The following is a 15,858-nucleotide window of genomic DNA, read 5'->3' as shown; positions in this document are numbered from 1 at the left end:
TCTTATTTTGGTGTTAAACACACTGGAATTCTTGGCTTTCCTCCTTTATTGACTGTGTGAGTTGGACAGGTTACCTAACCCTGTCATCCTTAGTTTTCTTACTTGTAAAATGGGAATTGATAGTGATGTCTACTTTAGAGAGTGTTGTGAGGATTAAATGAAATAATACATGCAAACGTCTGAGCACAGTGTTGACACATAGTAGGTACTCAACAAGTATTGATTATACCATAACGTGATCAACTAGTTCCCCCTTCTTGCTTTGGCTTCATTTCCAGTATCTTGTTATTACAAACAGGATTGCAGTAAATACCCTTGTATGGGTGTCGTTTTGCACAGTTTGAGTATGTCAGTTGGTCGCATTCCCAGAAGAGGAATCACTGGCACAAAAATACATGGATGTTGGGACTTCCCTGGTGGCCCAGTGGCTGAGGCTCTGTGCTGCCAATGCAGATTGGTGTCAGGTTCAACACCTGGTCAGGGAACTAGACCCTGCATGCTGCAACTGAGACCCAGTGCAGCCAAATACATAAGTAGATACATATTTTAAAAATAGGTAGATGTTAAATTTCATGTTAAATTTAAAAAGAAAAAAGGTTGAGGGGTCTGAAATGATAAACATGAATATGTGGAAACACGAAAAATTATGTAAGTGAGAAATGTATAATAGCGAAAGCTAACACTTTCATATTACTATAGTATAACACTACTATAGTATACCCTGTATGCAAGGCACTATTCTAAGCCCTTTCTGTATATTAATACCTGTAATTTTCATAACAACCCCATGAAGTAGGCATTATGATCCCAATTGTATTAGTTGTCTGTCACTGGATAATAACTTATGCCCAAACATAGCAGCATGAAACAGCACACATTTCTTATCTCACAGTTTCCATGGGTTTGGTATCTGGGCCCTTTGGCTCAGGGTCTCCCACGAGGCTGCTGTTGGTCGGGGCTCTGGTCCCATGTGAAGGCCCCACTGGGGATGGATTCACTCCACCCTCATGCACTCGTCTGTAGGAGGATGCGGTTTCTTGTGGGCGTTTGAACTGAGGCCGTTGGCTCCTCACTGATGTTGGTGGGAGGCTGCCCTCAGTTCCTTGCTATGAAAGCTTCCCCAGCGTGGCAGCTTGCTTCATCAAGGCCAGCAAGAGTCTGCTATCAAAAGCGAAGTTGCCATCTTTTGTAAACTAGTCATGGAAGTGACGTCACCATTGTCATGGTCTTTTAGTTAGAAGCCTGTCACTGAGTTTAGCCCATACTCCGTGGTGGAAGGGTGGGGGCTGAATCCCATAAGGGTGTGAATACCAGGAGCTATCTGAAAAATCTTCTTGCCATGCTCACTTTTCAGAAGAAGAAATGGATGGACAGAGAGGTTAAGTGATTTGCCCAGGCTACACAGCTAATGTCTGACTCAGGGATTCACACCTGGGTAGCGTGATTTCAGATTCCATGCTCTTAAATTCTGGACTTTACAGTTAACAGAGTTGTTCACAAAAGGCTCAAAAGAAGGCTCAAAAGGTAACATGGCCATTGTTTTAGCACAGTGGGCTCACAGTGCTGTTGCTTTGAAATTACTGTTCTCATCATTCATAAAATGTGATTTTAAAATCTGGCGTAGACTTTTCATTTTTTAAAATATTTGTTTATTTATTTGGCTGCCCGGGGTTGTAGTTGTGGCCCGTGGGATTTTCGATCTTTGTTGTGGCATGTGAACTTAGTTGCGGCATGTGGGGTCTAGTTCCCTGACCAGGGATTGAACCTGGGCCGCCTGCGTTGGGAGTGCAGGGTCTTAGCCACTGGTCGGGGAAGTCCCTGGCACAGAATTTTTAAAAAGGAAGCTTCTCTGTACAGCCAACTCGTGCAGAAAAGGCCTCACTGCTGAGAGCTGGGCTTCAGATTGGACTGCAGAGCCCAGTCCCGTGTGGGGAGGGGAGCAAGGCCTCATGCCCCTCTCTCTCCCTTCACTGGCTGCCATGGTATAGCCAGACCTCAGTCACATGTAGTCAGCCAGGCGATCCCGGGTTCCGATGGACTAGCCTTTCACTGGGGAGGTTGACGGTGTCCCTGCTGGTAGCCACTAGCCCTGGACTCTCAGGCAGCAGGATGCATGCTAGGGCTGCCCAGGCCCCTGGGGGAAGCAGCATGGTTGTGGCCAGTTCCAGCTGCTGGGCTCTTCTGGCTTAACTGCAGATGAGTGGGTCAGCAAAGGCTCTGGTGCCAGACAGGCCTGGAATCGTGTTCAGGCTGGCTCTGGATCTGACTAGCTATGTGTATGTGGTTATGCTAGATCGCTTCAGTCATGTCTGACTCTTTGCGACCCTGTAGACTGTAGCCCACCAGGCTCCTCTGTCCATGGGATTCTCCAGGCAAGAATACTGGAGTGGGTTGCCATGCCCTCCTCCAGGGGATCTTCTCGACCCGGGGATGGAACCCATCTTATGTCTCCTGCAATGGCAGGCCGGTTCTTTACCGCTAGCGCCACCTGGCAATGAGCCATGGGCAAATAATTTCCTGAGCTTTCCTTTCTTCAGCACAGTGAGTTGTCTTGAGGATGGCATGAGATCACAGAGGTTGCTGCGGTTTCCTGTTGCTTCTGTAACAAATTACCACCAACTTGGGGGCTTAAAACAGCACAGACTTACTCTCTTACTGTTCTGGAGGTCAGAAGTCTGAGATCGGTCTCAGTGGGCTAAAGCCAAGGTGATGACAGGGCTGGTTCCTTTTGAGGGTTCTGGCAGGAGAATTCAATTCCTTGATTTTTTAGCTTCTTAGTAGCCGCTGCCATTCCTTGGCTTGTGGCCCCATCCTGCATCTTCAAAGGGCATCACTCTCATCTCAGTTTCCATCCTCACATCATCTTCTCCTCTCCTGTGGTCACATCTGCTCCTGCCTCCCTCTTATAAGGACATGTGTGGTTACATCTAGAGCCTGCTTGTCTAACCCAGGATAATTCTTGCATCTCAGGATCCTCAATTTAATCACATCTGCAAAGCTTCTTTTGCCGTATAAGGTAACATTCACTGGTTCCAGGGACTTAGGACCTGGATATCCCAGGAGCCGTTATTCAGCTGACCACGTAGGTCAAGTGTCTGCCATGTAGTTAGCACTTAGTAAACAGCAACTTGTTACTCTGCCTCCTGCTTAGAGACTGGGGGGTGGGAAAGGGTGTCACATACCCACTCACACATGGTGAAGACTTCCCAGATGGGCTGGTGATTCTTTTTCAAAAAGAGGAGAAAGGTCTTTGTAAAACATCATCTGGAAGAGTTCACCTCCACGGCCTGGGGATTTCAGGCTGGGCTTCCAAGGTGGGGAGGTTCTGCTTAAGCTCTTGGGGGGTGGCACAGCCCTCCAGACTCAAAACCCATGCCCCTCCACTTCAACTAAAACAAATCAACTTTTTAAAATTTTAAAACACTTGCATAGAGCTTTCTATGTGCCAGGTTCTATTCTAAATACATTATGTACGGTAATTCTACAACTCTTTGAGGCAGGGGCTATTCATATCCCCACTTTACAGATGGAAAAAAAAAAATCAAAGTACAGAGAATTTATGTCACCAGAGTTCTTATGTGAAAAAACTGCTCTTAACCACCTCACATACCAAAATATTTAAAAAATCTGTTTATTTTTCATATTTTTTTGTGCTGATGAAACCATATTATACTACATCTTTTAAAAAAGTATTTATTTGGTTGCACCAGGTCTTCACTGGGGCGTGTGGGATCTAGTTCCCTGACTGGAAATCGAACCCCAGGCCTGCTGCATTGGGAGCACAGAGTTTTAGCTACTGGACCACCAGGGAAGTCCTCTAGTACATCTTTTGTGTGTTCATAATATATGATATAAAAATTAAAAAATGAAAATTATGAACATGTAGCTCGCCACGTGGGCTTCCTCCTGCCCTGTAGCTTTCTGTTTGTTCTCAAAACTTTCCACCTTGTCTTATCTTTCCTACCAGACTCTAGATCCTCCCAGAGCAGGGGCCACTTCTGGCTTAATGTTCACAATAAAAATAAAGGCCAAGTGACTTAACCTCGCTGTGCCTCAGTTTCTTCATCTGTAAAATGGTTGTAGTGCCTGTCTCCTAGGGCAGTGTGAACCCTTAGTTTATTTCCCATTTTTTCTTATTAGAAGTAGTCTTCCTAGATCTAACTGTAAAAACTGAACTATAAAACTCTGAGAAGAAACGATGGTAGTAAGTTTTTGTGACCTTGGGTTAGGCAAAAGCTTCTTAGGTATGACACCATAAGTATAGTCAACAAAAAGAAAAATAGATAAATTGGAAATCATTAAGCTTAAGACCTTCTGTGCTTCAAAGGACACCATCAAGGAGTTGAAAAGACAATAGAATGGGGAAAATATTTGCAAATCCCATGTTTGATAAGGGACTTTTATCTAGAATATATTGAAAACTTTTACAACTTAAAAAAATTGAAAATAGGCAAAGAATCTAAATAAACATTTTTTTCCTAAGAAGATAACATAAATGGTAGTTAAACATTTAAAAACACGCTCAACATCATTAGCCATCAGAGAAATGCAGATCAAAACCACAATGAAATGAGCCTCACAAACCATTATGTGACTAAAATTTAAAAATGGATAATAATAAGTGTTGACAAGGATGTGAAGAGATTGGAACCCTCATGTTACTAGAAGAAAGTACAATGGTGCACTCAATTCAGAACCAGTCTGAAAGTTCCTCAGAAGTTTAAAAAGAGTTACCACATGAGCCAGCAATTCCAAGCCTTAAAGTGTACACCCAGGAGAAGTGAAAATATAAATCTATCCCCAAACTTGTACAGGAATATCCGTAGTAGCATTATACATAGTAACCAGATGGTGGAAACAATCCAGATGTCCTTCAGCTGAGGAACAGATGAACTAAATATGGTTCATCCACATGCACTGTGGACCATTATTTGGCAATGGAAAGGGATGAGGTACTATACATGCTACAAGGTGGGTGAACTTTGAAACAAAGTTTACATGACATATCCTGCTACAAGAATACCTATTTAAATACCAATTGTTGGCAGTCCTTAGATTTTTGGAAGAGAATTGCTTGTAAACTTTGTTATATGCCCAGTCACTTCAGTTGTGTCCGACTCTTTGTGGACTGGAGCCGGCCAGGCTCCTCTGTCCATGGGGATTCTCCAGGCAAGAAAACCGGAGTGGGTTGTCATGCCCTCCTCCAGTGGATCTTCCCCATCCAGGATCAGACCCGAGTCTCCTGTGTCTCCTGCATTGGCAGGCCGATTCTTTACCATGACCCACCTGGGGAGCCCCAAACATTGCTATAATGATAACCAAAACTGTAACAATAATGACAGCTCATATTTGTTAAGTGCTCAGTTTATGCTAAGCACTCTTGTGCGACCTCGTTTCAGACTCCCAGTAATTTTGTGAGGTAAATATTATTAACCCCATTTCACAGTTGAGGAAACTCAGACCATACAACAAAAGTCAGAATGTGATGGACTGGAGTTTCTACCCTTAACCCTTCTGATGAGGGGCTTCCCAGCAGGGCTTAGCACATGTTTGCCAAATGGATGCAGACCCGGCAAGACTGGATGCTTGACTCCATCCCTGCTGGAGGGCAGGGAATTTTCTCTGAGGGAGCTATCTGGGCAGCTACAGGCAGCCAGAGCCTGGAGCGAGGGGCTATTTTGGGGGAAGGCAGGGCAGTGGCTTCTGAAGCAACCTCCTCCTCAGGAAGATGCTTGGCCGCACTGCCCTTATCAACCACTTCTGCAGCTTCAGAGAGGCTGGCAGAGGCCTGAGTTGAGGGCTCTGATTATCTGCCTCTGTCCCCCAAACCTTCCATGGCCTCCTTGTTCTGATGAATTTTTGAAAAAATTTTAAGTGAGCAAATCAGTGACATTAAGTACTTTCAGGTTTTTGTTTCAGTCTTAAAAAAAAAAATGCTTCTTATATATATTTTATTTTATTTATTTTTTTAAAAAAATGTTTACTTATTTGGCAGCATAAGATCTTAGTTGCAGCACATGGACTTTTCATTGCATTTCATTCATTGTGTGGGGGCTTCTTTCTAGTTGCAACTCTCAGGCTTAGTTGCCCCGTGGCATGCGAGATCTTAGTTCCCCGACCAGGAATGGAACCCCTGTCTCCTGCATTGGAGGGCGGAGTCTTAACCGCTGAACTACTAGGGACGTCCCCATATATTTTATCAACAAGCACCTCCATAGCACTTCCTGTGTCCCGGCTACTATTCTTAGGGCCATATGAGTGTTTATTCATTTATACTCCTTACACCATTTCTCCAGGAAAGGTGCTGTTATTATCCCCATTGTACAGATGAGGAGACGGGGGCTCGGGGGGCTCAGGCTTGCCTGAGAGTATGAGGAGCAGAGCCAAGACCTGGCAGAGCTGCCCCTCTTAGCTGCGCCGCCATGTGGTTTAGCGGCCTTGCTCGGCCCCCGCCCCATCCATCCGCTGGTTTTCAGAGATGCTGCACAGTTGACTTGGCGGGGCTGCATTAGGCTGGGAGCTCTTCAGATGTCTGCTGGATCTAATTTATCCCCATCCCTAGTACCAGCATGTGGAGGACCTGGTCCAGTCAGTACCAGGAAAGCGCCAGCTCGGTGTAATGGGGAGGAGCTTGGGCAGATACACTTTCTAGCTGTGTGACCTTGAGAAAGTGACTTCACCTCTCTGAAGTCATGTGTGTAAAGGTGACCACAACGCAGAACTGGGCAGAAAGAGCTCAACCAGTAGTAGACTAATATTATTAATTAGAATAGTAGGAGAGACCATTGTTGAGTGGATGCATTAGAACAGAGGTGGGCAAACTTTTCCTGTAAAGCACCAGATGGTAAATATATTTGGCCTTGCAGGTCATGGGCTTCTGTGGCAACTGCTTAGATCTAGACAACAGTAAACAAATATGTGTGACTCTGTTCCAATAAAGCTTTATTTATATGGACACACATTTAAATTCTGTATAATTTTAATGTGTCATAAAATTACTATTTGGGTTTTTTTCCCCACAACTTTGAAAAGTATAAAAAGCATTCTTTTTATATATAAAAAAAGCTCACAGGTGATAGACAAACAGGCTGTTTGCCCTCATATGGCCTGTTGCCCTAATTTGCTGACCCCTGCAACAGAATGTGAGTTCTACAAGGGATTTTTAAAAAATCTTTATTTATGTTCTTTGGGCTTCCCTTGTGGCTCAGTTGGTAAAGAATCCGCCTGCAATGCGGGAGACCTGGGTTCAGTCCCTGGGTTGGGAAGAGCCCCTGGAGAAGGGAAAGGCTACCCATTCCAGTATTCTGGCCTGGAGAATTCCATGGACTGTATAGTCCACGGGGTCGAAAAGAGTCGGACACGACTGAGCGACTCTCACTTAATTACTTATGTACTTTGGCTGGGCCAGGTCTTCTTGTGGCAGGCAGGGTCTTAGTTCCCAGACCAGGGATCAAACCCGGGCCCCCTGTATTGGGAGCATGGAGTTTTAGTCCTTGGACCGCCAGGGAAGTCCCCCTACAAGGGATTTTTAGATACTTGGCTTGCTGTCGTAGCCACAGCACCCAGAAAAGTCCTGATGTATAGCAGGCATTCCATAAAGTTGCATTAACTGAATAAATCTGGAAGTCAAAGTGGGTCTGAAGCTGGCCCTTTAAGGCTGGGAGGTGGAAGGAGGGAAAGGAACATTCCAGATGGGGGAACAGCCAGAGCAGAGGAGTCAGGGGTACCTCCTGTGGGTGCCCCCGCTTTGGCCCAGTAAAGCCATCAGTGCTTGATGGAGATGCCTGGGCAACGAGGCCGGCTATTCCGGGTGGTGAGGGGTCCAGGGTGGGGACGGGCGGCAGGAGTGAGGGCCGACACTCTCGGGAGCGCCCCCACTGGGTTACGGCCCTGCCTCATACCTGAGCCACCACCAGCCTTATTTTTAACCTGCTGACGAAAGAAAATCTGATGAAATCAAGAAGGGTGACTGATCCCTGCCCCACCCCCTGCCCTAGTTACTGCTCCTTCCCTTCCCTCCAGAAGGGGCAGAGCCACCCTGGGAGACCCTCCCCAAGAGCCCCTCCCCCAGTGGTCACAGGGAAAGAAATGGTGTCTGCATTTCCCTGGGAGGCCCTGCATTCAGGGAGGGATCCTGGTGCTTGAAGGGAGACCCTCAAGGCTCCTGGGTGGCTGAGCAGGCTGGGAACTGCCCAAGAGAGAGCTGGATGTTTCTCTCTGTCCAGCACACGCTTCTCAAATTTTAATGAGCAGTGGAAGCAGCTGGAAGGCTTATACAACACAGATTCCTGGGCTCCTCCTGAGAAATTCTGATTCAGTGGATCTGGGGTGGAGCCCCCCCAATCTGCGTTTGCAACAAGTGCCCAGATGATGAGGGGCTAGGGGCTGCATGGACCACACCGTGAGTGCCACTGGACCAGAAGATAGCCTCTGGACTGCAGCAGTTCAGCCTGCCCTTTACCTGGTAAGCTTCCAGATACACCCCATCAGGGCTGCTTCAGGGTGAGAATCTGGGTAGCCTTGAAGGCTGTGCTCAGTACTTTGGACTTTACTTTCAGCAAGATAGGAAGCCTTGCAGAGACTGTCAGCAAGAGGTGAGGCAAGCAAGCTGCAAGTGATGATTTGTAGGGAGTGAGCCTGGAAGCAGGGAGGTTACAGAGGGGAGTGGGGGACCTGGCAGGAGGAGCCACGGAAAGATGGAGAATAGGCAGATCAAGAGCTTCAGGGGGAGCAGGAGAGACAGGAGTTAGTGGTGGTTGTTTGTGAATATTGAAAGATGAGGAAGGAGGGTGTAGGAGACACTGGGATTCCTGGCTTGAGGGCTAGGGAGCTGAGGGGCCATTTCTGAGATCAGAGGCATTGGGGAGGGGACTGGTAAGGTATTCAGTCAGTCATGGGTGCCTCCTTCAAACTCAGCAGCCTTTATTACCTTGGGCTGTGTGGCCATTCCCCTCTGACCCCTGTTCTGGTTGCCCTGGAGGGTCCATTGCTGATCCTCTAGAACCTTCCAGGGCTCAGTGTGAAGACTGCCATTCTGGCCTGAGGAGTCCGTCCTGCAGCACAGCCCCAGGAAACAAGCCTCATCCAGCTCACACAACCAAAAAAGGACATTTTCTCAGTTTGAAGGTTTGCCCAGTCTTTTCCCTCCTCCCCGACCCAACCTGGGGTTTCAGGTTTCCAGGGAAGTGTCTCTGAAAATTTAGATCTTTGAGTCACACATGCCCATGTACAGGCAAATGTGTGTCTGGGGTTGTGCATGTACTACATTTTTCTTTTTTTTAGTTTTTAATTGAAGTGTAGTTGATTTGCAATATCATGTAAATTTCAGATGTGCAACCCAGTGATTTGGTTATAGATATATGTGTGTGTGTGTATACCCCTTTTCAGATTCTTTCCCCTTACAGGTTATTACATAATAGTGAATATAGTTTCCTGTGCTATACAGTAGGCCCTTGTTGGTTCCACACTTGGTTTCAGTGTAACAAATGTTATCTTTCTCCTTCTTTTTCTCCTCCTCCTCCTTCTCTACCACTGCCAACACCCTCATCAACACCATCATCATCACCACCACCATCATCACCATCACTCAGCCCCATCCTGGGCTAAACACTTTCCTATGTTGCTTCTCAGCCATTTTCACAGCAACTCCAAGAGGGGAGAATTATCCTACAGACGTTGAAACTGAGGCACAGAGAGGCAAAGCCATTCACCCAAGGTCCTAGAGTCCTTGTAGGGTTGGGACTAGGGGGAGGCGAGTGAGGTGAGTCGTACAAGTGCAGGGTCTGGATCTGGACTCTGTTGACATTTTTTTCATAACTTGTTCATCAAGGATTATTGCTGCATTAATTTTGACTTTAAAAAATATTGCATTCAAGTACTATTTATCCAGACTACTGAGTTTTTTTGGTCAACCCCCTAAATTTTGAGCCTGAGGTGAATGCCTCATTTGCACCCTAGCCCCAGTCGTGGCTGAGCCAAAATTAGAGTCCAGGGCTGCTGATTCCAAAACCATGCTCCTTATTCTCTATGCTGCCCGCCTTGCTCATACAGATATCCATGTATGTATGCATGCATTCTTTTATGTATCCTTTCATTCAGTATAATACTGTTTTCTTCAGTAAACATTACTGTGGCAGTGGAGAGGGCAGGGGCTTAGAAACCAGACAGTTCTGGGTTTGAACTCCACTACTTATTATTATTTCGGCTGTGCTGGGTCTCTGGTTGTGTTGCACGGGCTTCTCCTTGCAGAGAGTGGGGCTTCTCTTGTAGACCACAGGCTCTAGAGCCTCTGGGGCTCAGTAGTTCCTGTGTGTGGGCTTAGTTGCCCAGCAGCATATGGGATCTTAGTTCCCCGACCCTGCATTGGAAGGCAGATTCTTAATCACTGGACCACCAGGGAAGTCCCCCACTACTTATTATTGAGTGGACGGACAACCTGTGACAAAAGGCCCAGACTCTAGACTCAAGAAAGCCTTTGTTTGAAACCTTGCTTTCACTTGCTGGTTGGATAAGTTTAGGTGGGCTCCTTAAGCCTTCTTATGCCTTGGATTTCTCCTTTGTAAAGAGGGATGGTGATGATAACATTGGCCACAAAGAGTTACCGGGAAAATTAAATGGATAAGTTTCTATAAAGCTCTTGGCATGTTGTAAATGCTTTGTAAATGTCAGCTGTTACTTGGCATCCTTGAGTAAGGTATTGCTCTGAGTTTCCCTACCTGTGGAGTAGAGTCAGTGAAAGCTACCTCCCCGGCAGTTTTGAGGCTTGCAAGGCATAATGTAGGCAAAAGACTTGGCACCTGAAGGGAGCTTAGTAAACTTTGTCTCTAGATGGGGCTTAATTCCGTGCTGGAGACACATGCAGATCAAATCCCCAAGGAAGTGACTCATCTGCCCATGGGGACACTGACTGGATCTTTCAGTTCCCCAAAGGCATGAAGCTCGTACCCCCTTTCAGGACATTTGCACATGCTCTTCCCTCTGCTTGGCTCACTGTCCCCGCCTCACTGCTGATGGGCCAATGGATATGTCAGTCTCAGGTCTCAGCTGTCACATCCTTGAGGAAACCTTACCTGACCCCCCCCTCCACCACCGATCTACGTCAAGTCTTCCTGTTGGACGTTTTCATCTTCCTCTTCTGTCCTCTTCCTTTATGGCATTTCTCACAGTTGCACTTGATTGTGCTGTGCTTAATCGCTCAGTCATGTCCGACTTTGCGACCCTACAGACTGTAGCCCTGCAGGCTCCTCTGTCCGTGGGATTCTCCAGGCAAGAATATTGAAGTGGGTTGCCATTCCCTCCTTCAGGGAATCTTCCTAACCCAGGGATCAAACCTCGGTCTCTTGCATTGCAGGCAGATAGATTCTTCACCGTTTGAGCCACTAGGGAAGCCCAAGAATACTGCAGTGGATGGCCCATTCTTTCTCCAGGGGAACTTTGGGACCCAGGAATTGAACAGGGTCTCTTGCATTGCATGTGGATTCTTTACCAGCTGGACTACCAGGGAAGCCCTTTTATTTGATTACATTATGTTAAATAATTTTGGTTGTTTGCGTCCAGCCCATCTTCTTTTGACAAGCCTTTGTCTTGTCCCTAGGAATCTCGGCTCCTGGCCAACCACGGCACACACTTTAGAGCAGCACAGGGTCTGGAATCATGTTGCCTGGGTTCAAAATCCCAGTTCCTGCACTTAGGGACTCTGTGACCTTGGGCAAGTTACCTACCCTGCCTGTGCCTCAGTTTCCTTTTCTGTAAAATAGGGACAATAATAAGAACACCAGCTTCCTAAGGCATCATGATGATTACATGAGATAATCTTTAATTTCTTTACAATGAAGCCCATTGGTTATTGGGGCTGTTAATATTTTCGCAGATGCTTTTCCTAGTCAGGTTAGATTAACAGCTGAAATAAACATCTCCCAAATTTCAGGCACTTAACGCAGTAGACATTTAAGGCTTGCTGAGTTTAATGTTTAAATTTAATGCTCAAATGTTCCACATTTAATATGGGACTGTGAGGGAGGCGGGCTTTGCTCTATGCAACAATCATTTGTGGACCCAAGTTCCTTCCAGCGTGTTTCTTGACCCTGGGGCCCACAGGGGAGTTCTGTGGATGGAATTCAGCTTGTCTGTGAATCTGGATGCTGCCTTAGGTTAGATTCCCTAGAAGCTGAGTCTGAGATGAGGATTCTTGCTTGGGCAATTTATGGAGCAAGTGCTCTCAGACGCGAGGGGGAGGGAGAGAGGCAGAATGGGACATAGAAGAAGACAAGCAGCGATGTGTTCTGGAGTTCTGCTTCAGCCTCATCCCGTGGTGGGGCTTTGGAGCCTGAGTTATACCTCAGGACTTGGTTCCTTTTGGGGCAGGAAGGGGCTGGCTGGGGTCAGGAGTCATTGGTTATAGGCTCCCTGGGTTGCGGAGGGGTATGGACCTTTGGAACAAGGTGGCTTCTATTGGTTGCAGTTCTCTGAGAGAGCAGTGAGCCATCAGCAGTCATTCGGCAGCTAAGGGTGGGTCCTAGTGAAGGGATCTTCATGGAAAACCACCTCTCTATTTTTACTAACGTGTAACTGAAATTTAGTATTTTCTTCAACTATAGAAGTCGGCGATAAATCACAGTAGTATTAGCAGTATCTCTGACTTTGTCACTCATAGGAATCACATATATTTTCATGCCACATTCCTGTTGTTGCTTGTATCCTTGAAATATCCTTTATGCTAATTTATACTTTTAAATTATGGTGGTCAATAGGCCTGCTGAATATTTTGTCTAATGTGTTAATAAAGAAGAATATACATTGTTATATTACAGATTTATCCCTTTAAATATTCTGGTAACAGTGTGTCAGTGTAATTGCATCTCTTTGTAATCCTGTGTAATTTATGCATTTTAAAACAATATACCAAGAAAGGGTCCACAGGTGTTACCAGATTGAAAAGATCTGTGACACAAATGAGGTTAAGTCCCCTCCCCTGTTCTGGGGACTTGGCTTCTGCATTTTACCAGCAACAGGGGAGAAGAGAGAGGACATTGTGGATTGCAGGACAGGTTTTTGTGCACCATGCCTGGAAATGGCAACGTCCTGTCTTCCCACAGTGCTTTAGCCAGTCACCTGACCACACCTAACCCCAGGGAGGCTGGAAAATGTAGTCTGTCTGTGTGCCCTGAGAGAAGAGGAAATGGTCTGGGGGACGCACAACAGCCTGGACCACAGGGCTTAATAAATATTCATTGACAGCCCAAATGAACAAAAGTGTTGTCTAGGGTGTCTCTTTGTGGGTTGGGGAGGAAGGGCAGAGAGGGTTGGTTTTCTGGAGGGATCCTAAGACTCCACCATGTCGTCTCCTTAGGACAAGCCACGCCAAGGCCAAAGCTGAGGCAGCAGAACAGGCTGCCCTGGCTGCCAACCAAGAGTCCAACATTGCCCGCACTTTGGCCAGGGAGCTGGCTCCAGACTTCTACCAGCCAGGTAGGGCCAGCCAGGGAGGGGACTGGCCTGGATGGGGTGGGGGAGTTGGGGTGGGCCGCGGGGTGGGGGTGGAGAGGTGGACCCTTTTTCTTTGCTTGGTGGAAAGCTGAGATGCTCGGGTGGGTCCACACAAGCCTGGGAGCATCTGTGGGGCGTGGTGCAGGCATGGGATGGGATGAGTCAAGGGGACTCAGGCTGAGATCGGGGTGGTAATATCAGAGGCTCCCCCAACTGCAGCCTGTCTCTTCTCTCTGGGAAATGAGGCTGCAGAGTGAGGAGGACCTCCTGGCTCTGATCCAGACTTTGCCCTTGAATAGAGTGGTGGGAGCCAATCAGGGTGGGCGACTGGTGCTCTCCACGTTGAAGGGTTTTTAGGGAGACCTAAGGGAGGCTAGTGGAGAAGGCAATGGCACCCCACTCCAGTACTCTTGCCTGGAAAATCCCATGGATGGAGGAGCCTGGTGGGCTGCAGTCCATGGGGTCGCTAAGAGTCGGACGCGACTGAGCGACTTCACTGTCACTTTTCACTTTCATGCATTGGAGAAGGAAATGGCAACCCACTCCAATGTTCCTGCCTGGAGAATCCCAGGGACGGGGGAGCCTACTGGGCTGCCGTCTGTGGGGTCGCACAGAGTCGGACACGACTGAAGCGACTTAGCAGCAGCAGCAGCAAGGGAGGCTAGATGCAAGACCTCAGAGTGCAGATCTCTGCCTGGCAAGAGTCGCGCGTCCCATCACAGTGCGCCCCCTGCTGGTCCCAGGAAGAGCGACGCTGGCTGGCAGCCTCCACCTTGGGTGGTCATAGCAACAGCTGTCACCACGTGTCAGGTTCTGCGCTCAGTATTTTACAGGCATTTTTTTTCCCCACCCGATTAATCCTTCAGTTAGTATTTATGAAATAGATATCATTAGGCCTGTTTTTCAGATAAGAGAATGGAAAGAGGCCGGTGTGACCATAAAGAGCATAAACTCTGGAGCCAGACTCAGCCTGGGTGCCAGCCCCGGCCCTGCTCTTGGTCAGCTGGGTGACTTTGGGCAAGGCATTTTACGTCTCTGAGCCTCCTTTTCTTCATCTGTGCAGTGGAGGCTAAATAATAGCATCCACCTCATAGGGTTATTCAAAGGAGTAAATGAGTTAGTTTTGGGGAATGGCTTTAAAAACAGCGCTTTTGGCACCTGATGGCTGCAGGTCAGTGCTGGCTGAGTATGTCCACGAGACTCAGCGGGGCTGGAGCGGCTTGCCCAGGGTCACCCGGTGCGGGGACCCGGCTTCGAATCCCGCCTCCCCGTGTGGTCCCCTGGCAGGTCCGGAGTATCAGAAGCGCCGGCTGCTCCAGGAGATCCTGGAGAATTCGGAGAGCCTGCTGGATTCCCCCGACCGGGGCCCCAGCGCCGCGGGCCTCCCGGAACGGCTCCGCGAGAGCCCGGAGCTGCACGAACGGGAGACCCCGGCGCCCGAGGGTGGCCCCCCGTCGCCGGCCGGGACACCCCCGCAGCCCAAGCGGCCCCGCCCGGCCGCGGCGTCCAAGGACGGCCTGTTGAGCCCGGGCGCCTGGAACGGTGAACCCGGCGGCGGCGGCGAGGGCAGCCGGCCGGTCACGCCGTCGGACGGCGCGGGTCGCCGCAGCCCCGCCCGGCCGGCCAGCGAACGCATGGCCATCGAGGCGCTGCAGGCGCCGCCCGCGCGGCCGGACGAGCCGGAGGTGGCGCTGTACCAGGGCTATCACAGCTACGCCGTGCGCACCGCGCCGCCCGCGCCGCCGCCCTTCGAGGACGAGCCCGAGGCCCCCGCCGCCGACTCCGCGCCCCCGTCCCCGGCCGCCGCCGCCGCGCCCGGGACGGCGTCCCCGCCCCGAAGCCCCGCGCCGGCGCCCGAGAGCCCCGCCAAGCTGGAACCCAAGCCCATCGTGCCCAAGGCCGAGCCCAAGGTCAAGGCCCGCAAGACGGAGGCCCGAGGGCTAACCAAGGCCGGGGCCAAGAAGAAGGCTCGGAAGGAGGCCGCGGCGGCGGCAGAGGTCGAGGTGGAGGAGGTGAGGCTGCTGGTGGAAGTGGGGAGTGGAGGGGGGAGCTGGAGGTGGGATTCGGGGGGCAGATGACTGGGGGGCCAGGGTGATAGCACAGTGCAGGGCTTAGTTAGGTGCAGCCTGACCCAGGGTTACAGGGCAGAGTGCCGCCACCGCAGGGGCAGGGGCCGGCCTCTGTACTGTTGTCTGGGCGCTCCTTTGGAGGAGGCGACTGGGAGTCCCAAGCAGCTAGGCTGTGGGGCGCCCCGGTTTATGGAGGATCTAGGCTGAGCTCCAATAGCCTGTACACGGTGTAGCAGGGAGGGCTTTGGGGGATGGAGGAGCGGCCCAGTAGGGGGCTGGGTCCTGGCCCTCTGGCCTTGCTATG

General features: G+C 49.2%; 1 protein-coding gene across 1 annotated transcript in view; it reads left to right on the top strand.

The window, feature by feature from the left end:
• Window positions 1–15,858, top strand: part of JPH2 (junctophilin 2) — a 72,586-nt gene that overhangs the window by 50,551 nt on the left and 6,177 nt on the right. The window contains exons 3-4 of the mRNA XM_043882893.1: window positions 13,349–13,467; window positions 14,773–15,497. Coding sequence (XP_043738828.1) covers window positions 13,349–13,467; window positions 14,773–15,497 — 844 coding nt within the window. The remainder of the gene's footprint in view (window positions 1–13,348; window positions 13,468–14,772; window positions 15,498–15,858) is intronic.

Source organism: Cervus elaphus, chromosome 23, assembly GCF_910594005.1.
Source record: "Cervus elaphus chromosome 23, mCerEla1.1, whole genome shotgun sequence".
Classification (NCBI taxonomy): domain Eukaryota; kingdom Metazoa; phylum Chordata; class Mammalia; order Artiodactyla; family Cervidae; genus Cervus; species Cervus elaphus.
This window is presented reverse-complemented; position numbering and strand designations above follow the sequence as displayed.